Source organism: Notolabrus celidotus, chromosome 19 (genome assembly GCF_009762535.1).
Source record: "Notolabrus celidotus isolate fNotCel1 chromosome 19, fNotCel1.pri, whole genome shotgun sequence".
Taxonomy (NCBI): Eukaryota; Metazoa; Chordata; class Actinopteri; order Labriformes; family Labridae; genus Notolabrus; species Notolabrus celidotus.
This window is the reverse complement of record NC_048290.1, coordinates 3454921-3479252: the sequence shown is the minus strand read 5'-3', so window position 1 is coordinate 3479252 and position 24332 is coordinate 3454921. Positions and strand designations below refer to the sequence as shown.

At 40.4% G+C, this 24332-nt stretch overlaps 1 protein-coding gene across 1 annotated transcript; it reads left to right on the top strand.

The window, feature by feature from the left end:
* Positions 1-29: 29 nt before the first annotated feature.
* Positions 30-24253, top strand: dmgdh (dimethylglycine dehydrogenase). The gene is made up of 16 exons (XM_034709267.1): positions 30-290; positions 569-737; positions 3454-3552; positions 3646-3810; positions 4176-4380; positions 12036-12284; positions 13078-13276; positions 13365-13534; positions 13637-13790; positions 17911-18076; positions 18172-18302; positions 20451-20668; positions 20829-20986; positions 21390-21449; positions 23249-23383; positions 23476-24253. Exons 1-16 carry the CDS (start codon positions 169-171, stop codon positions 23686-23688), a joined length of 2613 nt encoding a protein of 870 aa, XP_034565158.1. The 5' UTR covers positions 30-168; the 3' UTR covers positions 23689-24253.
* The last annotated feature ends 79 nt before the right edge of the window (positions 24254-24332 follow it).

The window sequence follows — 24332 nt, the reverse complement described above, 5'->3', positions numbered from 1 at the left end:
GATCAGTGTAAAGTTTCGACCTGTGGGCGGGGCCAAACGGCTGTCAGTGCAAAAGAGGGATATTTGTAACTACACACTGCAGTGCAGGGTTCCAGTGAAAGGGGGGCAGGTAATGCTTGGAGATAGTTGTACAGTTAGTGTTTAGGTTTAGAAGAGATCACCTCAGATATGTCGAGGATATTAACATTACTCCACAGCCATCTGCGGAGAGATCTGTCCGCGTGTGGAGGCATTGCTCGGGTTCCTTTAAGGACGATCAGCTGCACCTCAAGAAAACAAGCAGAGGAAGGGTGAGACATGACTGTTTGGTGCCAGAGTTTTACCCATGCATGCTTGATTTGGCTGCAGACTTTTTATGAATAAGTGTATTTATGATCCAGTTACCTTCAAGTGCTTCTACTGCATGCACAAAGATATTGTAAACAACTAAATTAGAAACAGGCTTTGCATAAGTGCACACATGCTCAACATGCAGACTCCTCCTGTAGCTGCAGACATGTTTAAGTGGTGTCACTTTGTAAACACACTGTGTTTGTTCACCTTCTGCTCTTCTTCTTCTCTCCTGAAGTAATGCATCCACAGTTTTGGGGAAAAGATGGAAGGACACAGCAGAGACCGTCATCATTGGAGGTGGATGTGTTGGGGTCAGCTTGGCCTATCACCTGGCCAAAGGTGGCATGAAGGATGTGGTGCTGCTGGAGAAGTCTGAGCTGACTGCTGGTTCTACCTGGCACGCTGTATGTTTGAACAAACTCCTCTTTTATACATGTGTTTGTTTATACACTGCTGGTCTAAGGGGTCCCACTAACAAGGTGTCTTTACACTACATTTTATCACACTTCATGCCTTTGAATGCAGCTTAAACACACTTTGATTTGATGTAACAGTGATTCACTTTCAGGTCTATTAGTTTGGTTTATCAAATAACTATTTACTTAAGGCTAAAGTTATGTCACCAGGTTGTTTGCTTTGTCCGAGCAGTCCAAAATCCAAATATATTGAGGTCACTGTCGCACAAAAATGAAGCAGCAGCAAACAGATCTTCATGTTTTTCATAATCTGCAGATTTTCCTTCTCCTTTAATGGTTTTGTTATATGAAATGAGCATAAAATGACACCCTTAAAGCTTGTTTTGATTGACAAAAAGCCTATAAACAAGAAACATTTTGCAAAGTATCAATAAAAACAAAGAAAAGCAGCTAAATCTTCCAATTTCAAGGCACAAAAAGGTGAATATTCTGCAATTTGAGTCAGTAAAATGAGCCGTTACTTATTCCACAATACAATATACAGTTGGTTAGCTGTCCATCTGTGGGAATATAGGTCCAAACATTGTTTTTATGTGTATATATGTATATTTTCTTGGTAATGCAGCTCTCTAAATTGGGAAAAAAAAAAAAAAAAATGGTTTGAACTTGCTACTTAACCTCTCCTGCTGATCAGGTGTTTAGAGCAAGGAGGTGTTTTCCTCGACAGCCTCGTTCGGCTGAAGCCTGTTCAGTCCAGCTTTCAGAATCGTATACATCAAGGGTGGGGGGGCAGCTGTTATATGTTTAAAGGCACCCGAGGTCCTGACCCACTTTCCTTTCACTCAACCACACACAAGCTCTTCTTCACTGTAAGGGGGTTAGGGTTAGGGTTAGACTGTTAGTCTATAAATACATGTTTGACATGGCAGAGGGGGGTACGGTCTCTTATTCAGTTACTGTGCTCATCTGGGAAGAGGGGCTGCTGGGGGGGCTGCTGTCCTTCCCAGCATGCATTGGGTGAGAGGTAAAGTGGACTCTGGTGCACATGTGGTGGGATCTCAGATGCATGTTTTTTTGGGGCCTGTGAAGCACCTGGAAGGAATCCCACACATAACGAGAGAACACAGAAACTCCAGACGCCCACGTTTTTGTTGTGAGGAACATAAAAAGAAAAATGGATGCTGCAGTTTATGATTTTTAGAGCTTCTTTAGAGAGTGCTTTGCAGCAGAATAGTTTCATGTTGCATAAGAAGTGCAGCAGTGTTGCATTTAAGCTGCTAAAGCAACCAGCAAATTATCACCACCTGACTCTGCAGCTCCTCTCTGCTCTTTAGGCCGTTTCAGCATCCTTGTGAAACATGTGTGTTTTAAACCCAGCAGGTATGCACTTTTTGCTCTCTTGCTCCTTGAAACATTAACAGTTGCAGACATTAAAGGTGGATTTTTTTAAAGAAAAAGACAGAAAGATAACCGCAAGCAGACACAGTTAGTACATATCAAGTGCATAGTGCTTTTACATAAAGAGATGTTTATTGGAGGTGCTGGGGAGGTAAAAAGAGAGAGCCAAAAGAAGAGTAAATATTGGATGTGCATTTATGAGGATGATGCAAACATAATTAACTGAATCACAACACTGCCCTGTTACTGCTGGGCGTGTAGCAGCAATTTGTCTGCTTCCTACTGAAAATAATATTGTTCAAATAAAATTAATATTATGAGAAGCATTCATTTAATCTGATGATTTTAAATAGTGCCAGTATAATTAAAAATAGGTTGGCAGTAATTTGTTTTTAGTCCCATCTTTGGGTATTCAATTTGTCTCATTTAACTTTTTTTTCCTGCTTATTTATTTATTTTTATTTTAATGACAATTTCTATAATATTATGAATATAAAAATATATTATTTGAAAATGTATATAAGATAAGATAAGATAAGATAAGATAGTCCTTTACTTGTCCCACAAAGGGGAAATTCAAGTGTCACAGTAGCAAAGCAAACAAGAGCCTTTATAAAATATCAATTATTAAAAAGTTATCAGCAATTAAAATTAAAATGAAAGAGGTACAAAATAAGCATATCTTACAACACACACATATATATAATATAATTTATATAATATCATAAATATAAAAATATAGTTAAGAAATAAGTAATAATTACTATATATTCATAAAATATGATATACAAATTTATATAATAATTTATATAATTTTATCAATATAAAAACATAATATTTTTTGACATGATTCTATCTTTACAAAATTCACTAATTGTTTTCATTTTCAGTTCTTATTTAGGATTTGTTTGTCAGTATGTGAAGCTTTTTTTCGCCCAAATGTTTTTTTGAAAGCTGGTAAAGGAGTAAAATTGAAGTGTGGAAGAGTTAAGAGTTGATTTGTGCTTAATTAAATAAAAATGCCTTAGTTATTAATTCACTTTTGAACATGGGGAGCTGTCACCTTACCCTGCTATTAAAGGTTTGAGGTAAAGGGGAACGTATAAACAACCACAGACCATGTAGATGCATAGAGAGTAATCATATGAAATCATCACTTGTTTTATTCAGCTTTCATTTAGTCAGCTAAAGAACACCTGTAGGGATTTTGAACCAGTTTCCTGACATTTATTTAAACCGTCTAAATGCAGGTTAAAGTGTATGAATTAATTAATTTATCATTCATTGTCATTTGTTTTGTTCTCAGGCTGGTTTGACGACATATTACCATCCAGGCATCAACCTGAAGAAAGTCCACTTTGACAGCATCAAGCTCTATGAGACTCTTGAGGCTGAGACGGGACAGGTGAGGTGCTTCATTCATTCGTCCTTTCTAACTTTCACACATGTGAATTCTGTCTTTATGGTCATATCTGTGTCATCATGTCGGTCCCTGTAGGCTGTAGGCTTTCATCAGCCCGGCAGCATCCGTATCGCTGCAACAGCGGCTCGCGTGGACGAGATGAAGTACCAGATGACCCGCACACACTGGCATGTGACGCCACAGACCATGATCAGTCCAGAGAGAGTCGGTGAACTCTTCCCTCTACTCGATGTCAATAAGGTCTGTATGAACCACGGCAACAATACACAAGTCAACAGTTATTAAGATACAGCACTCTACATCATCTCAAGTAGAACGTTATGGCTACAAAACCCTCTGATTTCCGGAGTCCCGCTCTTCTTCTGCAATGCTTGAAAGATTAGAGGGAAAGTTCTTGTTCTAAATGGTAGACATAATGAACTTTGAGCATTCATGCTCCTCAGAGGAAGAGCATTTTTAGCTCTTGCTCTTTAGGAATTTTACCACAAAGATGATCCCTAGAAGACACTGGGAGAAATTAAACGAGAACTCTGAGGTCATCATTCTTGATCCTGAAGATCTTGTTGTTTTTGTTGTTTAATGAATGTTCTTAAATCTACTTTCAGGTGTTAGCAGGTCTATACACCCCTGAAGACGGCCACATCGACCCTTACTCCCTGACCATGGCTCTGGCAGCTGGTGCTCGTATGTATGGTGCTCAAATTTACAACCCGGCCCCGGTCACCGGCCTGACCCCGACCTCTGATGGGAAGTGGGACGTCCAGACTCCTCATGGGACCATCAAGGCGAATCGTATCGTCAATGCAACAGGTCTGTGCAGGAACATTCACATTACAAATACAAAAACACTCTCAGAACATTTTCTTTAAGAAGCTGAGGAAATGTTGATGTCTTTGCTTTAATCTTTGGTGCATTTTAAGATGTGAACATGAACAAGAAGTTAGTTTTTGGAGTACATTCTGCTTTGGTTAAGACAACTTATCAAAAAACCTCAATCTCATATCACCATGTGACTTCAGGCTGCATCAGTTATACAACAAACGTGAAACAAGAACTTTCCTCAGATGCATTTTCAGGGCTTAAAGCTGCTATGAGGAACTTTTGTTTTGTATCAATTCTGGCACCCCTTGTGGACAAAGTGATACCTCTTATCTCTTGTCCTAAACATGCAAAAGTAGTGTTTTCAACAAAAACCTCATCCTGTTGTTTTTTTTTACCAGTCAACTTTATCAGGCAATGTGATTAGTTTCCATGAAAACAGTCAAATAAAGGCTGTTTCTGAAGATGTCCATCATCTGGTCTGACACCGACCCCCTCATGGCGGTTTCAGGCATTAAAAACGACAACAGAGAAGGTGTCAGTGTTGCTGCTAATGGACTTGTTTGCTATTGAAGGTCATAAAGAGGCATCAGTATCATTTTCAGTCTGTTTCTCAGCCAGTTCAAAACTCCTCACAGGGCCTTTAAGCCTGGTTTATACTTCTGCATCAAATCAACGGCGTAGCCTACACCGTACGTCTGCATAGCCCTGTTCCAACACAGAAGCACCTCCTCCAAAATGCAACTACGCATTGAAAGAGCGTGGACTGCAAGCCCTGTGATTGGTCCTCCGTGCAGCATCGTATTTCCTGCATTTATAACATTTCTGGAATTTGCTTTCATGGACTGTACCTTCCATCTCCTCCAACCTCTCGTCTCTATTCCTCCTTGTTATAATTGCTGCATGATGAACAGCAACATTTAGCTCCAGTTTAATTTAATACACTCAGAGTTGTCATAGTTCACAAGCTTGGGGAAAACATAGCAGGATCAGGAGCAGGGGATCTGACTCGCATTGAAAACCCACTGCCTAGGAGTGTTGCAGAGTGACGCATAGAGTCAACTCAGAAGTATAAACCAGGCTTTTGAGTTGTTTTTCTCACAATATGTTGCTTTTTAGCCACTTTGCATTTTAACACAGAGACCATTGTAAGTGCCCAACATGTAAATGCCAAAGGGGAGAATATTACCTACTACATTTACTCGCCCACTTCCAAAAATAACTTGAGTTATTTCCTCTCTTCCTGCTCTTAAATTAAACTCCTCATCATTTAAATATTCTGCTTCTCATCATGCAAAAAATATTAGACAGAATTAGGAGCTACTTAAACATTATTCTACACCACACTCACAAAGATGAAGCACTGCTAAAGCAATTAATCCAAAGAAAACTTAATCAAGCTTTAATTTATTTTGATGCAAAAATATGAAATGCTTCAAGCCTCACAAATAAAATGATTTCTTGCCTTTCCTCTCATTTATTTTAGTAGTTTTTACCTGTTTTAGCAACCCTTGTTATTGTTTTTACATCAGGATCTTGGTAATTGTGACTATTATTTAATACTTCTTGATGAAGTTTTACTACCATTCAAAATATTCTCATAAAATCTTTCCTTTCCTACCTCTACCTCTGTAATATTTTCATCCAGGATAATGACAGTATTTAGTTTTATTATTTCTTCTCTAAAGTAAAGAACCTGTGCCGTGTGAAAAAGCTGACATGTTGCATTTTCCACATAATTTCTGCTGATTTGAGATGAACAGCAGGCACATCCTCTGGTCACTGCTCTATAAATCACCTTATCTGTGGACGCTCTGCAGCAGGAGACCTTTGCACATACAGACCACCGTCTGCAGAGTTTAGGAAGAGTGAGTTTTTTGGCTTGAACTGGGTCATACCAGTTCTGGGAGGATTTTGTTGGCTGACACTCCTTTCATCCCCGCTGCTTTTGCCTGTTCGTCTGGCAAAGGTTCAGGAATCTGCAGTGGTCTCTTCTCCGTCTCCTTTCCTCTGTGGAGGATTTTATGTAATGTACTATATGGCAATTTATGGGTCATGCTTTTAATTCCTGAGTCATCTTTTCTTAACTGTACCAAGTCGGTCAAAGTTACACCAATTGCAACATCTGTAACCCTAAAAATGCTGCGAATGCTTTTTAAAAATGATGCTTTGAGAGTTGTTGCAGAGCAGAAACTGTCCACTGAATCGTTAAAGCACACTCACAAGCATTCAGTTGTTGAAAGTATCCTAGAACTTTGCAGAACAAACGTCCCGGAGCCTCGTTCACATCCTCCTGGTTTGTATTTTCTTCCTAAATTTGCACATTCTGTACTCCGGTTGTAGCCAGTATTATCATGGGACATGTTGGCCCTTTGCCTTCTCTGCGTTCTGCAGCCAATCCAAACAGGCCAGCAGTTCACATTTCATCCAATCTTGAAGCAGCAGCACATGCACACCTCCTGACACAGTTTTCTCTGCAGCTTTTAGCATCTATAGGCTTAAATGTTAAACTCAGTTATCAAACTTGATGTTTCTTTGCATGAATCATTCCCCACAGAGACATAATATACCTTCTTTTGCTCAGATATACAAATATACAATTTGTTTTTTTGCAAGTACAGCTATAAACATCCTCTCATTTTACATTTTGAGGTTGTCAGTGTGATTTAAAGTCTCTGCTTCTTTGCGGGCTGCATTAAAAAGGAGGAAAACGTCCCACAAACAGCATTTTTCAGTCTTTATTTAAACTGCATTGTATCCAAATTGTTCCCTAAACCCATTACCCACAATCAACTGTGGTGCTGTGCTTACATAACACCAGCTATCTCTAGTTAAACTCCCCCTCTCTCTGCTTTTCAAGGCCCTGTTTTTTTTCTCTTGCATACTTCATCTCTCCCATTCTTTCCTGCCGCCCCCACAAACCTCATTCAGATCATTCACGGCTGCTTTTGTGACATCCCCAGATTCTCAAAGTCTCCTCTATCATTGTTAAAACTAGAAACTGAGGCATGATGTGAAACGCAGACCCAATAAATCCCCCCCTCCCGTAACAAAGAGCCTAAATCAAGTTCAAAGTTCATGTTCATTGGAATGTAACCCCCCCATAGGATCACTTTCAACAGATCAGCCTTTAGACAGGAAGAAAAACAGAAATGGTTTGACCACTGTGTGATAATTAATCTGCATATTTTCACTACAAATCTATGAATGTTCACATTTCTTCCTCCAGTGCTTCCCACAGGAGGCTGTTATGTCTTGTCTGCATTTTTCACAACTCTTTGGACAGGAGCAGCAGGATATCTTAAATATTTCTCTATTATCCTGAACCGTGTTACTTTTGGCTCACTACTAAAACCAGATATTTTCAACCACATAGGTATATCACACTTCTAAGTTTCAGTCAAGCTTTTTACAACTATTTCAAACATTCATCTCACTCTGTAAGCCAGCACCTTTGCCTGTTCGTCCACAACTTTGAGCTTACGTTTTCAACTGTTAATTCAATTTATTTAGCTTATGATTTTAGGACAGGTGAAGAGAGACAGGGAATGTAGGGAGTAGAGAGCGGGGTAAGACATGCAGCAAATGGCCGTGGCTGGGAGTTGAACCAGCTATAATGAGAACTGTAGCCTCTGTTTATGTGGCGTGCGCTGTTTATTTTAATTTATTTTATTGTGTTATTTTATTTATTGTGTTTTTAATCCCTCTGTTAAGTGACCTTGAGTGTTGAGAGGCGCTTAAATAAAATGTATTATTATTATTAAACCGCTAGGCCAACGGCGCCCTATAATTTTAACTCAATGCATTGCATTTTGCTAACTCTTTCTGCTGTTTACAGGATTTGATTTGAACTGTTTTTATTAATTTCACTACAGACAGACTCTTTGGAATTTGGGCCTTGGTCGGGAATAACTTACTTTTGATTCTATTTAGCTGAATAGTTTTAATTCAGAGAAAAAATGAATCTACTTTAAGCTAACTGTTTCATAGCTAGCAAATTAGCCATATGCAGAAATGCATATCTAAGCAGTTTATTAAAAATATGAGCTAACTCGTCTTAACATTTCTGCATTTAACTTCATGTTACTTTACTAGCCTTTCTAGCCTTTTATCTACTTTTAGCTATTCCACTTTGATATTTCTGCCTTATGTCTATTACTTTAGCTAGCTAATAGCAGACCACTCATATGAGCTTTGCTATCACATAAAGCTATCTTAGCTAGCTGTTTGAACTTTTTTTCTCATATTTTACTTAAACATTTCTTCTTGCAGTTTCATAAGGTGCCTTTCTAACTTTCCTTGCATACTTTTTAGCTCATTAAACAGCTAGTCTTTAGCTGTTGATTATTTTAAGCTAACTATATCACATAAAGCTGTCTTAGCTAGCTGTTTTAACGGTTTTTATTACATTGTACTTATCCATTACTTCTATCAGTTTCATAAGGTGTTATTCCAACTGGCCTTGCATACTTTTTAGCTCATTAAACAGTAAGCCTTTAGCTGTTGATTATTTTAAGCTAACTATATCACATAAAGCTGTCTTAGCTAGCTGTTTTAACGGTTTTTATTACATTGTACTTATCCATTACTTCTATCAGTTTCATAAGGTGTTATTCTAACTGACCTTGCATACTTTTAAGCTCACTATACAGTTAGCTACATTCAACTGTTGATTAATTTAAGCTAACTATCTTAACAGGCAATTTAACCTGTATCCATTGCTATATTAGCTAGCTAACTATTCGAAGTAGACATCCTAGCATTTGATGAATTCTTTTAAGCTATCTCAATTATAAAGCCATTAGTTTCACCTGTTATAACCAATTACTTATTCAACTATTATACAGTAGCTATATAGCTAACTGTATGCTAAGTACATTAAGCTAGCTAATTATTTCATATATCTTAGCAGTTTAGCCATTCTTTTTAACTTTTTCAACTATTAATCAATAAAAAGCTGACTCTTTAAACTTCACCTGTTTTTAGTATATGATTTAATATTTTATACAATGTTTATTGTTCGCTAATTTCATCCAGCTTCTTAAGATGTTGTTGATGCAAAGCCATCTCAAAGGCTAATCCTTCCTTTTTCCATCGACATCAAAGCAGTTGTTCATTTTTTTATTTTCAAACATTAATCCATTAGTTCCAGCTTGCTATGTCAGCTGTTTCTTCATTACATAAAGTAAATAAATCAACCATCTCTTCACTGTTTTTTATCATCATTACTGCTGATGTAGCTCTTGTTGTAAATAACTTCATCTCCTTAATCTTGCACAGGCCTGAGTGTAATATGTCCAAATCTTAACAGCAACCAAAGGAGTGGTGTGGACAGCTGATGTTTTTACATGAAGTGTTTCAGAAGTTATTTCTGTAAACTTGTTGACTCCAGTCATCACTACCTCTGGGTAACTCAGTGAATCAAACCTTTGTGCAGACTTTGTGGAAAACATGTTCCTGTGCTGCCCAGCTCCTGTCTAAACAGCCTGGAATCTTATCTGGATGTTGTGTGCATGCGCCGCCCCGCCTCCTCACCACTGGAAATAGTTCACATATGGCGCACATACAGAATAAAAATAGATGCTGCAATGCTAATTGGCTGCAAACGTGCATGCCATTTAACACATTAACACTTAGACTACAACAGTTCAAGGTGGGGATTTCTATGAATTTAGATTTAAGGTTTAACAGAAGTGTTTATGAGACTTGTTCTTGCAACACATGGCTGAAGATAGCAGTGAGATCAAAAGGTCTCCAGCAGGCTCTGGCCTTACATTTCAGGTCACAGGAGCTGAGTTGGCACTAGCCCCACATTGATCTTTGTAAAGTTCACATGGCCTACTTAGAGGATATTTGTTGGGTGACACGTCTACTGTCTTCACCCCAATTTTTATCAACAACATGTGGCCTTTTTTAGCAATTATCCTTTAAAAACAGATGAAATTTAGGGGCGCTGGTGGCCTAGTGGTCTAAGCGCCCTACGTATAGAGGCTAAAGTCCTCTTCGCAGAGGTCGCCGGTTCAACTCCCGGCCGGTTGGCCATTCACTGCATGTCTTCCCCCAAACTCCACTCCCCACATTTCCTGTCTCTCTTCAGCTGTCCTAAATAATAAAGGCAAAAAAGCCCAAAAACATAACTTTAAAAAAAAAAACACAGGTGAAATTTGGGCGACTAGCTGTGGAAGATAGTGGGATTTCTTTTTAGGTGTTGGTGGAGACCCAAAACATAGCTAAAATAGAGTAAATATTGTGATAATAAGTCACTTAGCTTGTTTGAAGTGTTTTCAAGTCGCCAAAGATCTTTAAAAATGTGAAATCTAAGAAGGTAGTGAAGTAATCCAGATATGTAATCTCTAAAAACTCAACTTTAGAAGGTACAGACTTGGGAAAAATTGGGAACACTTATAGCTGTGAAAGAAAGCTGCAGATTCATGTTTTTTGCATCAACCTGTTGTGAGATCTCTAATGAATTCAAACCCAATGCTGCAACAGTATGGGGGAAACAACCTGCAGTGAAAAATGACTGCTGTTGCATAACCTTTATTACTGTACGTCCCTGAGGCGTTCTGTTGCTATAAAGCAAAATATTATCCAGTGTTCTCACAGACGCGTCAGGTGTTGCATGACAGTGTGGCTCTGGGCAATGAGACAGAGAGCGGTGTTACTGTTTGAGCCGATCAAGTGAACAAAATGCTTTTTACTTTTTCCACTTTATAGAACATGATATCCCCGCAGCATCCGCTAACATCCACATCTTATAAATAAATCGTTCGGGTATCTTTGTGGCTGACACTAAATCATCAATGCAGAAAGTCTGAATGCAAACATTTGTGCATGTCTTTTCATGTCAGTATTTTTGCTTCTCTCTGGGTACAGGGTGTCCTTTTTTATTTTAGATGTTTGTTTATTTCATCATGTTTGCATATGCTGATCTGGGGCAGTATTTTTAAATTGCAACCTTTAAATCGTAGGATGGTTATGTGCCTTGCCTTTCAGTCTTCTAATAAAAATCCATCCTAATTGCACATTTTTTCCCAGTACCTTTATAGGCTCTGAAGAAATGTCGGTGTATTTTGTCCAACACATTCGTTATCAGTCTCTGGATCATCTGCATACAATTAAACACAATGTCATTTTGATCTAATTACTGTTTTTGGTCATTTTTAAGCAGTATTTCTCAAAGGACATTTTTAAAATCAAACATTTCTACAAACCTGATGTTCAGTCTGATCATGCCCTGAATCGTAGTGGCTGTGGCTCGGTCGGTACAGACTGTCCTGTATCGAACATCAGGTAGAAAAGCGCCACATTCAGCACATTCTGTTTATGAGGAAAAAATGATTCACGGCTCCTACCGAATCGTGAAAGAGGGGCGTTGCAGGGGGAGTCACCTCTCACTTACAAACAAAATCATTCATCAAACCTAATGTGCCCACCAGGAGACATAAACTGCATTACAGGCCCATTAAACATGGAGGTGACGGGGAACAGACTGTAACAGCCAGATTTGATGCCAAAAAGCTGGTACAGTGGACAAATGTATGGTCAAGAATGTAGAAGCATCACTCAGAGTGAACAGTTTTGGTCATTTGATGAATTAAAATACAAAAACTTGCAAACATTTATCATCTGTGTTGATTTTAAAGGTTTCTGGGCTCGTGAAGTGGGCCAATTGATTGGTTTCGACCACCCCACCATCCCAGTGCATCACCAGTACGTCGTGACAGCGACAGTCCCAGAGGTGAAGGCTCTGAAGACGGAGCTGCCCGTCATCAGGGACCTGGAGGGGTCGTACTACCTGCGTCAGGAGAGAGACGGTCTCCTGTTCGGCCCGTATGAAAGGATGGAGAAGATGGTGCTGCAAGACTCCTGGGTCAGAGAGGGAGTGCCTCCAGGTGAAAACTCATTTCTTACAGCACTCTGTTCTGCTCTGAAAGTTGCATGGATGTAACTTTCACATTATGCATCTGGAATGCTGATTGGTCAGTGTCACACCTAAGAAATAGTTGAGACTGGGTTCAGACAAAAAGTGACACGTCTGCAAGTTTCCATTAAAGCCTTTCCTCAAATATAAACCCCTGCAACTACACCAGAAAACAAAATGTTGTTAAATCAGGGTTCATTGCATCATCAGTAGGCTCCAGGAGTCTGCTGAATCTGGCTAACTAAAGCACTATGAACCCAAAATAAACAGATATTGCTAAAATTGGATTGCTGAAACAGTTCCATCATCATGCATATTTGTAAAGAGTTATTTTGGGGCCATTTTTGCCATTTTTAAGAGAGAAAGGAAGCATGACATGCTGCAAAGGGTCGAGGCTGGGAGTTGAATCAACGACCACTGCAACAAGGAATTTAGCCTCCTTATATAGGTTGCATGCTTGATCTGTTGCCCCTTAAATCATGCTTTTTGATGTCTTTGTGCAAGAATAGTGTGCAACTGTGCAGATGCTTGTTCTCTGAGTAAGAGTGTATAACTCTTTTATGATGCAAACTCAGGTTTATAGATAAATCTCAATGCTCAAGGCATCTGCGATACAGCATCCACAAATCTGATGATGGCTTTCAACTTGAATATGCAACTCCCTAAACTCCATCAAACACACCTCTGATTTTGTAAACCTTGATTTGGGACCAGGCTTGTTGTGAATCAGTGAGATTAAGACCTGCTCTCTCTGGCTGCTGCAGGTTTTGGTAAGGAGCTGTTCGAGTCAGACCTTGACAGAATCATGGAGCACGTAGAGATGGCGATGGAGATGGTCCCCGTGCTAAAGAAAGCTGACATCATCAACATTGTGTCTGGACCGATCACGTACACCCCTGACCTGCTCCCCATGGTTGGACCACACCAAGGAGTGAGGAACTACTGGTGTGCCATTGGCTTCGGGTACGTATTTGCACCTTTAGATTATCTCCTCACTTGATATTTAAGAAGACGGCTGATGTTTAACATTCAAAGCTTGGGCTGTCTTCAGGTATGGAGTCATCCATGCTGGCGGTATTGGTAAGTTCCTGGGTGACTGGATCAGGAATGGAGAACCTCCTTACGATCTGGTTGAATGCGACCCTAACCGTTACGGCAAGTGGGCGGACATACCTTACATGTGTGCTAAAGCTCGAGAGTCCTACGGCTTCAACAACGTGGGTAAGAAGAGAACATGTTAATCAAACACTTGTTGGATGACGTCCTCTTTCTTCTTTTACTGTGACTGAATTCCTTTCTGTCTCTTTCTGGTGGTTCTTCCAGTCGGTTACCCGAAGGAGGAGCGTTTTGAGGGTCGACCAACCAGCCGAACAAGCGGCGTTTATGAGCTGTTGAAGGATAAATGCTCCATGGGCTTCCATACTGGGTGGGAACAACCTCACTGGTTCCACAAACCTGGAGATGACCTCGGATACAAGTAAGGCATCACTTTTCTTTTTTTTAAAGTTATATTTTTTGGCCTTTTTGCCTTTATTTTATAGGACAGCTGAAGAGAGACAGGAAATGTGGGGAGTAGAGAGCGGGGGAAGACATGCAGGAGATGGTCGACCGGCCGGGAATCGAACCGGCCACCGGCTACAGTCCTGCGACGAGGACTGTAGCCTCTGTATGTGGGGCGCTTAGACTGCTAGGCCACCAGCACCCCAGGCATCATTTTTCTTATCAGTAACTTTAACAGAAACAGTGATCCCAAACAGGGCCGGCCCGTGGCATAGGCAGTATAGGCAAATGCTAGGGGTGCTGGCCGTCCATAGGGGGGCGCCGCTTGCAGCCTAAATGAGTGAGGAAGAAAATTTGAAGATAATCAGAAAAGGAATATTATTATATGTAATAAAGTTTTGGGTTAAATTGAGGACTGACGCCGGTAAACATTTAAAATCTTGTGATTCACTTCAGATTTTTTAGAAAATGGTTTCCAAAGCAGTTTTTAAAGTCTATAAGTGTTCATGATTAATTTGTTTTTGTTGTTTTCTTCACACTTTGGAAGCTGTTAGCTTAAGTAGATAGAAAATGTAGGCTAGGCTTTAATAAGCATTTTGCTTCTGCCTTTTCAGTCATCACTTAAAGGTGACATATCATGCAAAATGGACTTTTTAATGGTTCTCTACCTGAAATATGTGTCCCTGTCTACAAACCCCCCGAGAATGAAAAGAATCCATTCTGCTCCTGTTCTGATTTCTCCACCTTTCTGTAAATGTGTGCTGAAACGAGCCGTTTCAGTTTTCAGTGTTTCTCATAAGTCACAACGCCATCCGGTCTGTAACTGAAGTCAAAGCTCGGAGCTTGTTCAGTCCATAGACTGTATAAAATACAACTCAACCCCTCCTCCATTTTTCATTACCTGCACATGTGTGTGCTAACAAGGAGCTTAGGAGGGAGGCATGCTAGTTGTAGGCTGTCTTAATAAACACAAAGGTCGGTTTTACTCCCCACGTCTGCAGATTTGAAGATCTAGTGGATGATTTTTATTTTTCATGGTACAGTGCTAGCGCTAGTTAGCATAGCCACATAGCTACATGTTCGTAGCTGTGTACCAAGACACACGTCGACATGCTGATAAATAAAACAACAAGAAACCAATGGTTCAGAAAGGTCCTGCTGCAGGCACCTCTCCGTCAGGATCAGATTCTGGATCAGATTCAGAGGGTTGAAGTAACGCGGGTCTGTGAGCAGCCAACATGTAAACATTAGATCAACGTGCTGGACAGCTGAGGCCACATCCACTTCCTGAGGGGGCGTGGTCAGAGAGCTCATTCTCATTTAAAGGCACAGACACAGAAAACAGCCTGTTCTGAGCAGGGCTGAAAAAGAGGGGTTTACAGGCAGACCAGAATCTGATTTCAAAGTGTTTTTTTGGGGACCCCTCAGACCAATATATTTTGATGAAAAAGAGCATAATATATCACCTTTAATACATTAATGTTGCTTTGTTGAAAGTGTCTGTACTGTGAAAATGATTGTGTTATATAAGGACTGAAAATTCTACTACTAAGCTACTTCTAAACTCTACTACTAAAGCTGTATGTCAGTTTTCTTGAAGTGTATATGTGATGTGATTGTTGGTGGAGTTGGTTATAATACAAGGGGCACCAGTCGAAATCTTGCCTAGGGTACCAAGTTGGTTAGGGCTGGCTCTGATCCCAACCAAAAGTGTCTCAGCTGGAACAATAGATGTAAACACTCAGACAAAGTACACACTAGCTGCTGTTGTAGTTTGTTCTGTAACTGCCCTAGCTGGCTCTGCCTCACCCTTTTAATCTGAGAACCTGTCATTACTGCGGGGTAAGGAGGACAACACAGTTAAGGCTGTGGAGGATTCACATACCAGTGCATATAGAAAACTGTGCCTCGCTGTGATGCAAGCCTGTCAGAATAAATCTTCGAGGTCACAGTGTTCTTTGGTAAAAATGGGATGTTTCCAGCAGAAGACAAACAGATGTTCTCATATAAAGCTCCCTGCCAACCCTCTCAGCTCTCAGCGCAGCGACAAACTCACCACAGATCATTTCACAGTTCAGCAGCACAAGAGGACCATTTAGATATTGAGACACACCACACTGAAAGAAGAGGACAGCTGCTAACAACACATGCAGATAGCTGTCACTGACTGCGTTGGACTCAACCCAACCATGTGCAGGATTTGAAGTTACCGAATACCCACCATGAAATTCTTCAAAACCGCACACTCACAGAACTCTTGAGATAATTCAGCAAGTGTTTGGAGTCCTGCCAAAACCAAAGTGTTGAATCTGGTTGGCACTGTCAGTATTCGGACACATGGCTCATTTCTGTTGAATGGACGTTTGATTTGTACAAATTGAAAGCCACAGTTAGGAGCTTAATGACTGTCCTTCCTTGTTATATTTTTAGACTGAGCATCAGCATGGTTAGATGGTGCAAAAGCAGTTGGTTGCCCAGATTGACATATCTCAACTACTGGGTACAGTTCTCTACTGTGAAGTACTGACATTCATTGTATTCAGAGGATGAATCCCAATGGCAACTTTCTCTGTAGCACCATCATGAGACATATTTTAGTGATTTTGAGGAAACATCTTGAAAACTATTGGACAAATTGTCATGAAATCCCCTTACTTATCAAGCTTCATGATAAAAGTGAACGTTGTAATTTTGGATTGTACCTAAATAGCTCCAAAACCGCTAAAGTTAGCCCAACTATGTTTTGTGCCAGTTAAAAGTTGCCATGCTTTCAGCTAAACTAATATATTCATGGTTAGCATAATGATTGCAGAATATTAGCCATGTCATTATGTACATATTAGCATGCTAATCTCCAAATTTGGTTCAAACCATTGTGTCTAAATAGCCTCACTGAGCTCCTAGCTAAAGCTGTAGTTAAATCGCTTTTGCTCTCGGATCATATTCCACATAATCTTTTGAAAAATGTTCATATTTGGCTTGTAGTTTCTCTAGATGCTCCATTAAGCTAACAGACTTTTTCACACTCACATAAGCTTCAGCCAGACTCATTGTTTGGTGCTAATTGTCAAATGCTAGCATGCAAACATACAAGCTAAACCATGATAGTAAACCAAGTAAACATTCTGCCTATGTTACATCAGAATGTGAGTGTGATAGCATGCTAGCATAATTATAGTCTAAAAAGAAATATAATAAGATTAGACTGTATAATACATAGACGTAGCCTCAGTGACATCATGCATTGGTTTATAAACTGGAGTTTTGGAGCCGATCGCCTGTGGACGCCATATTGGAAATGCTGATTCAGCCTGACTTGTAATCTCAGTATCTTCAAAACTAACGAGTTATAACAAAAATGTTTCCCCGTACAATGTAGAGTCAAACCAGAATGATTTTTGAACCAGGCTGTGATTGTTTTTATTTTTGGTGTAAAGATCGGCGATTTTGAATTGGTGTGTATGTGGTTTCCTGTGCTTCTGAAGCCAGCCTCAAGTGGACACTTGAGGAACTGCAGTTTTAGCATTTCTGCATTGGCTTAATTTCTCATGTCTGGAGCTTTCAACTTAATGTAAACAGAAGGTTAAGATTAGAGTTAGTTATTTAATGTGTAACAACTATGATAAGATTGTAAATGGGGGCACTGGTGGCCTGGCGGTCTAAGCGCCCCATGTATAGAGGCTATAGTCCTCGTCGCAGAGGTTGCTGGTTCGACTCTCGGCCGCGACCATTTCCTGCATGTCTTCCCCCACTCTCTACTCCCCACGTTTCCTGTCTCTCTTCAGTTGTCCTGTCTAATAAAAGCATAAGTAAAAAAGAATATATAACTTTAAGATTGTAAATCATGTGAACGTTTACATCTAACGTTGTCTGAGAGCCCCTAGCACAGCTTTGTAAATAAGCCTTAAAAGTCTAACACGCAGCACTTCTGTTCCTTTGTTTGAACAGTATTCCTCCATTGTACACCCACATTGGTTTTGCATCATGTAATTATGTTAATAAAACAGAGCTCTTAAAAATCGGCGCTGGGAAAGTTTGTATCAATTAACACAACACACTGAGAAATAAAGCAACCATTGTTTATGTGTTGTGTTCAGGCCCAGTTTCAGACGCACCAACTGGTTCGCACCGGTCGGCAGAGAGTGCAAGCTGGTGATGGAGAAGGTGGGAGTGATCGACTTGTCACCTTTTGGCAAGTTTGTCGTGAAGGGGAAGGACTCGCAGAAGCTGCTGGACCGCCTGTTTGCCAACACCATGCCCAAGGTAGAGAACTGTACTTTATCAATGTGGACTCCTTCCTCACACTTCTTCCTCTGTGTCTCTCTGACTCTGTGAACTTTGACCTCTGTTGTTTGCAGGTGGGTCTGACTAACATCAGCCACATGTTGACACCTACTGGGAGAGTCTTTGCTGAAGTCACCATCACCCAGATGGCACCAGGAGAGTTCATGCTCATCACAGGCTCAGGGTCAGAGCGTCACGACCTCAGGTGAAACTGTTAACACATGCTTGATCTCAGCTTAAGTTCATTAGTGCTACATTAATTAGAAAGGTGATGATATGTCAGCAGTGTTCAAATCAAATCTAGCTGCTATAGGACGGCTGAAAAGAAATGAACGCATGTTTGACTCATCTATTTCTTAAGTCTCTGGATTCAACAATAGTTCAAGGATGTGATACATTATGATCACTTTCGTTCCCCCTGCACAGAATATTTTATTTAGATTTATGTTTGGATAATTTCTGGTCAACTCTACTTCTGGAAAATCACATTGTGTCCTCTTTTTTTTGGGCATCCAGCCACTGATTCTTTATGGTGCAGCTGTCAGAGGAATTTAATGCTCTTAGCTGTACATGTGTTCAAATTTAAATCCTATGACCTAAGGCTGCTTCCTAAAAAACACCATGGGAGCTGTAGTTATGCCCTAAAGTGTTGCTTTTATGCACAGAAAACCTCTGTAATATAAGGAACAAGATGTTTTCTAATACATGTGCACGCCTTCTGCAGAGGGGAAGAGTTTAGAAGCTGGATAAAACTACCTTCCAGTTTCAGGGAGGTTTGAAAATGACTAACAGATTATTTAACTTCATGCATTATGAAGCCAAGACCTCAGTTTGTCAAACAAACAGTACTCAAACACCCACCAAGCACTGCTTATTTCAGATTCAGTACTCAAAAGCAATGAGACGTTCTTACGAGTTGTCAGTTTTGATGCACAACTTCCAGGAAAACACTCCGTACCACCGTTCTCATTCATTCACACCCGAGCTGAAGTTGAGACTCAAGCTGTGCTGAATTAAACTCCCTCGCAGGCTGTTTTATACAGCAGAAACCTAAAACCTCACTGCAGCTGTCAACAAAACGCCCCTCCATCTGCGCGAATCAGGAAGCAGTACATTGAATCGCTCAGTATGAACCGGCTCAACCGCCTCAGCACCTTACAGTTTCATGCTCTGTGGCGACCTCTAGTGGAGTGTGTGGAAGGTTCTGAATCCTGTAGAGCAGGATTCAGATGTTGAATAGGTGTTTTGGTTTAAACAGCGACCCTGTTAACTGGAGGCTTTCAGCCGGATGCATCCCTCATAAACGTCTTTAGATGATCATTAAATATCTGATGAGGATATTTTGAAATCTTAATAGAAACTAAACTAGTTTGCATTCCGAGGAACTCCCTCTGTGTTTCAACAGCTGTATAAACTCCACAAACACTGACATGTTCCGCTGAAGGTCTCAAGTTTACAGGGTCACTTTTAAAACCTTAACACCGGTAGAGACGCATTCACGGTGGGCTGAGAGAAGACTACTGTTACAAGCTGCTAAATCAAGAGAATCACAGCTTCTTCTTTTGAAAAGTACACACACATACAAAAAAGATAGAACAAATAAAAACTAATGAAAGAAAGAGAAATCAAGTGAATCACAGATGGAAAAAACAATGACTGTGAATGGTTTTTGGAAAAATTTGACAAAAAAAATTTGACAAAAAAAAATTGACAAAAAAAAATTGACAAAAAAAAATTGAAAAAAAAAAATTGAAAAAAAAAATGTTGAAAAAAAAAAATTTGAAATAAATTTTTTTTTGAAAAAAAATTACCCAAATTTTTTTTGAAAAAAAATTTTTTAATTTTTTTTTTTGAAAAATTAAAATTTTGAAGAAAAAAAATTGAGAAAAAAATTTGCCCAAAACAAAATGAAAAAAAAATTTGGCAAAAAAGTTGACCTGGAGAATCGCAGCTTCTTCTTTTGAAAAGTACACACACATACAAAAAAGATAGAACAAATAAAAACTAATGAAAGAAAGGGAAATCAAGTGAATCACAGATGTGTGTGATGTTATTGCGGACGACGGGCGGAATAAAAACACTGCGGTTAATCTACCAATCAGACACGTTCAGCATTGCAGGCCCCGCCCCCTGAAAGTCCCGGGACCTTTGAAAAGTAGTACCGCCCTAGCAGGGGCTTTTTAGGGGGGGGATTGTCTACCCCTGAACTAAATGTGTCAAATCTGGAAACCCCATTTTGTAAGATTAAAACTTCAGCTTGATATCTTGGTGAATTACTGTGAACAGAGATGCTACAGTAACAAATCTACCTTTAGCATTCTGAAAGTCTTCCTCTGTGCTTCTCTGGCCTCAGGTGGATCGAGGCAGAAGCTTCAGACGGTGGATACGACGTCGACATCACAAATGTGACAGATGGTATCGGCGTGCTGGGCGTTGCGGGTCCAAACTCTCGCAATGTTCTTCAGAAACTGACGGACGAAGATCTGAGTGATGGAGGATTCAAGTTCCTCCACTGCAAGTCCATCCTGTTAGCAGGTCTTCCTGTCCAGGCCATCAGGATCTCCTACACAGGTACTGCACATCCTGTTTGCTTTGACTTCTTCTTCCTATGCAGAAATTAATTCCTCTGTTAATCAAACAAACGACACATGATGTTGTTTGCTTTGAGTCAGACAGTTTCCTTGACCTCAGCTCTGCAAACCTGTGATGCTAAATGTGTGTTTGTGTTCAGGTGAGCTGGGATGGGAGTTGTACATTGACCAGAAGAACATGGCCGCCGTGTACAAGGCCATAATGGAGGCAGGGAAAGATCAAGGAATCGACAACTTCGGGACGTACGCCATGAACTCTCTCAGGCTGGAGAAGGGCTTCAGAGGCTGGGGAGCTGAGGTGCGTACACTACAGAGAGTTATATCTCTTTACTGGAGCATTAAAGATCAGTACCACTCGTATGAATCTAAGATGAAGCATAAAGATGTGGTCTCAGCTGCCAGCCTCACATGGTGTAAAGAAAGAGTCTGGCACAAAATCCCTGCACCATCACCACTTCTCCTTTATGTCATTAGACAACATATCACATGTTAATCGGTGAACCTCAGAGGTTGTTGTGGTACGGCCAAGCTCGCTGTGTCCTCCTGTTTCAAGTCTTTAACATTTACAAACCCAACAAGCTGCTGACTTTACTTTAATATCTGCTGTCTCCATCTTACCATTTATCCTTCGGCAAGTCAAATGATCGTTGATGTAATCCTTTGTGACTTTTATTCTCATGAGATGAACTTTTTGTTTTCAGATGAACTGCGACACAAACCCTCTGGAAGCTGGATTGGAATATTTCATCAAACTGAACAAGGTAACGGTCCTGTAACAAACTCTTTGTGTTGAAGTCACATTTGTAGAAAGCTTCAAAATGCTGTCTCAACAAGATAACATGTTCCTTTGAACATGCCTCAGAATAAACCTTTAACAGACAGAGAGAAGTGTAGAGATTCCAACAATGCAAAACACAAAATACAACGCAAAAGGTTCAAAAGAATAAACCCAAATTAGCACTGACTCTGCAAGTAATATTGAGCTTCTTGGTGAAGTTCTAGGTTTGAATCCCTTAAATTTCTCTTCATATGTTTGGAACAAGATGCTGGCTGCACTTACAGCTCAGCACAGAGACTCTCAATAGACGTGAAGTCTTTTTGGTCAGGTCTGTGCACCTCAGAGTCCATTTTAAGATTCTGTTATTTGTATTTAAATCTTTAAATGGTCTGGCCCCGCCTTACCTCTCTGAGCTCCTTCACCCCTATGCTCCTGCTCGGTGCCTCAGGTCAGCTGATCTGCTGCTCCTGGAGGTACCGAGGGCAAAACGGAAGCTGAGAGGGGATAGAGCTTTTTCTGTTGCTGCTCCAAAATTATGGAATGAGCTTCCCCTCCACATTAGACAAGCCTCCTCACTGTCCAGTTTTAAAACTCATCTTAAAACCCATTTTTATTCCTTGGCTTTCAACCCAGCATAAGACTCTGCTCCTGTTTTAGTGTTTTATGGCTTGTTTTTATTTGTTGTTTTATTGTTTTTATTGTTTTATTATCCTGTGTTTTAATTGTTTTTATGCCTGCGTTGTTTGTCTGTTTATGTACAGCACTTTGTTCCGGCTGTGGTTGTTTTAAAGTGCTTTATAAATAAAGTTGAGTTGAGTTGTGTTGAGGTCTTGTGTGTTTTCAGGACAGAGAGGTCATCTTACATAGAGTTCATTTTCCTGATTTCTGTCTGCAAACTTCCACTTTAGTGTCAGAATGATGGGAAGAAATGAGAGTTGTGAAATAAAAGAATCATAATCATAATCTGTGCTTTTATTGACACTGATCAGCCATAACTTCCTGAATGAAGTGTAGGCCCCCCCTCTCATCAGGTCAGAGACAAACAGCTCTGACCGGATGAGACATAGACTCCTCTAGACCTCTGAAGGTGTGCTGTGTTAAGAGGTTAGCAGCAGATCCTTCAAGTCTTGTATGTTGTGAGGTGGAGCCTCCATGGATTGGACTTTGTTGTCCAGCATATCTCACATATGCTCAAATATTTAAGATCTGGGGAAGTAAGATACTCCTCCAGGCCAACTTCTTCCAGTTCTCCGTGGTGCTTTGAAGCTGGAAAATAAACCAGCATGTGCAACCTGACTGATCTGCAGCTACACAGCCCCACATGCAGCAAACTGATGCACTATGTGTTCTGACACCTGCACCTTTTAAAGTTATAGTTTTGGGGCTTTAACACCTTTATTTTTATAGAGGAGAGGACAGTGGATAGTTTAGGAAACTGGGAGAGAGAGTGGGGGAATGACATGCAGGAAAGAGGCCGCAGACTGGATTCGAACCCGGGCCAACCGCTACATGGGGTTATGTCTGCGTCCAACACCTGCACCTTTAAGTCGAGGTCTTCAACCTCTCCTGCTTTTCTCCGCTCATTTCATCTTCACCGCATTTACTAGACTGCTTTCTATGGACTGATACAATTACTGCTACTCTGTCTCTTAACAGTCTGTTATGGAGAGATAACAGACCGTGGTGTGAACTGTTGCTTTGTCATAAAGAACCAGAATCAAATGCATAATGCAGACATGTAATAAGCACTAAATAAAACTCTTTACTTCATTGTTTGTCCAGTCAGCAGACTTTATTGGCAGAGCAGCTCTTCAGGAGATCAAGGCAAAGGGCCTGAGGAGAAAGCTCTCCTACATCACACTGGACACAGACGACATCGACCCTGAAGGCAATGAGACCATTTGGCACAACGGCAAGGTAACAAGTCTTGATCCAGACATCGCATCCAGCTTTATTGTTTGTTTTTGTTTATTCTTATTTGACTGGTGTCGCCTGCACTCCCTCATCAGGTTGTCGGCAACACAACATCTGGAGCGTACAGTTACAGCACCCAGCAGAGCCTGGCATTCGCCTACCTCCCCCTCGATCTGTGCTCTGTGGGTCAGAAGGTAGAGGTTGAGCTGCTCGGGAGGAAATATCCCGCTATGGTCATCCAGGAACCGTTAGTCCTCACCGAGCCCACACGGACCCGGCTGCAGAAGAAAGCAAAGAGCAAGGCGTAAAGAAGCACGGCTGTTAAAGATCAACCGTGATGTATGAAGTGAAGTCTTATTTTTTTTGAATGCAACAACTTGTGGTCCATGGACTGAACTGTTTGTGGCTCACAACTTCCTTTTCCTGTCCGTCTCTGAAGAAGGAGGAAGTGCAGAACATGATTCAGCATGCGAGAGAGTGCGAAGTGCATCTTATGAAAGTGTTTTATGGAGCAACAGAGAAAGAACAACTTGATGTTCTTGCAGCACAAAGTCTTACAGTGTTTGAAGAGTAATTGACTGTCTGTAATTCCATGATGGATGTTAATGTTTGATGGGTCAACATTTGAACCTGATCCTTGAAACAGAAGTGCCTTATGTGTTTGTATAATTTTCATAAACTGTCAAAGCTACAATTTACAGAGTCATCGTGGGGACTGTAAGAAAAACACAGACACATCAGTAACCAAATGCAACTGGATGCTTACAAACTTGTACAAAGATTGTTTTATAAATCTGTTTTGTATTACTAATATGTGATGAAATTGGTTTACATTGATACCTCGATAATTAAAGCAATGCACTCAGTCTTGTACTTGTTTGTGTTTCTGAAGTCCTCTCTCTTGCTGACAGTTTGCTCTCTAGGAATCACTTTAGATGAGAAGGAATAAAAA

Bases quoted from the DNA above. Each gene is read 5' to 3' on its own strand.
- dmgdh (XM_034709267.1), top strand. From the start codon at position 169: ATGTCGAGGATATTAACATTACTCCACAGCCATCTGCGGAGAGATCTG. The intron at 4,381-12,035 runs GTCTGTGCAGGA...TTGATTTTAAAG, and splicing joins TCGTATCGTCAATGCAACAG to GTTTCTGGGCTCGTGAAGTG. The intron at 18,303-20,450 runs GTGAAACTGTTA...CTCTGGCCTCAG, and splicing joins TCAGAGCGTCACGACCTCAG to GTGGATCGAGGCAGAAGCTT.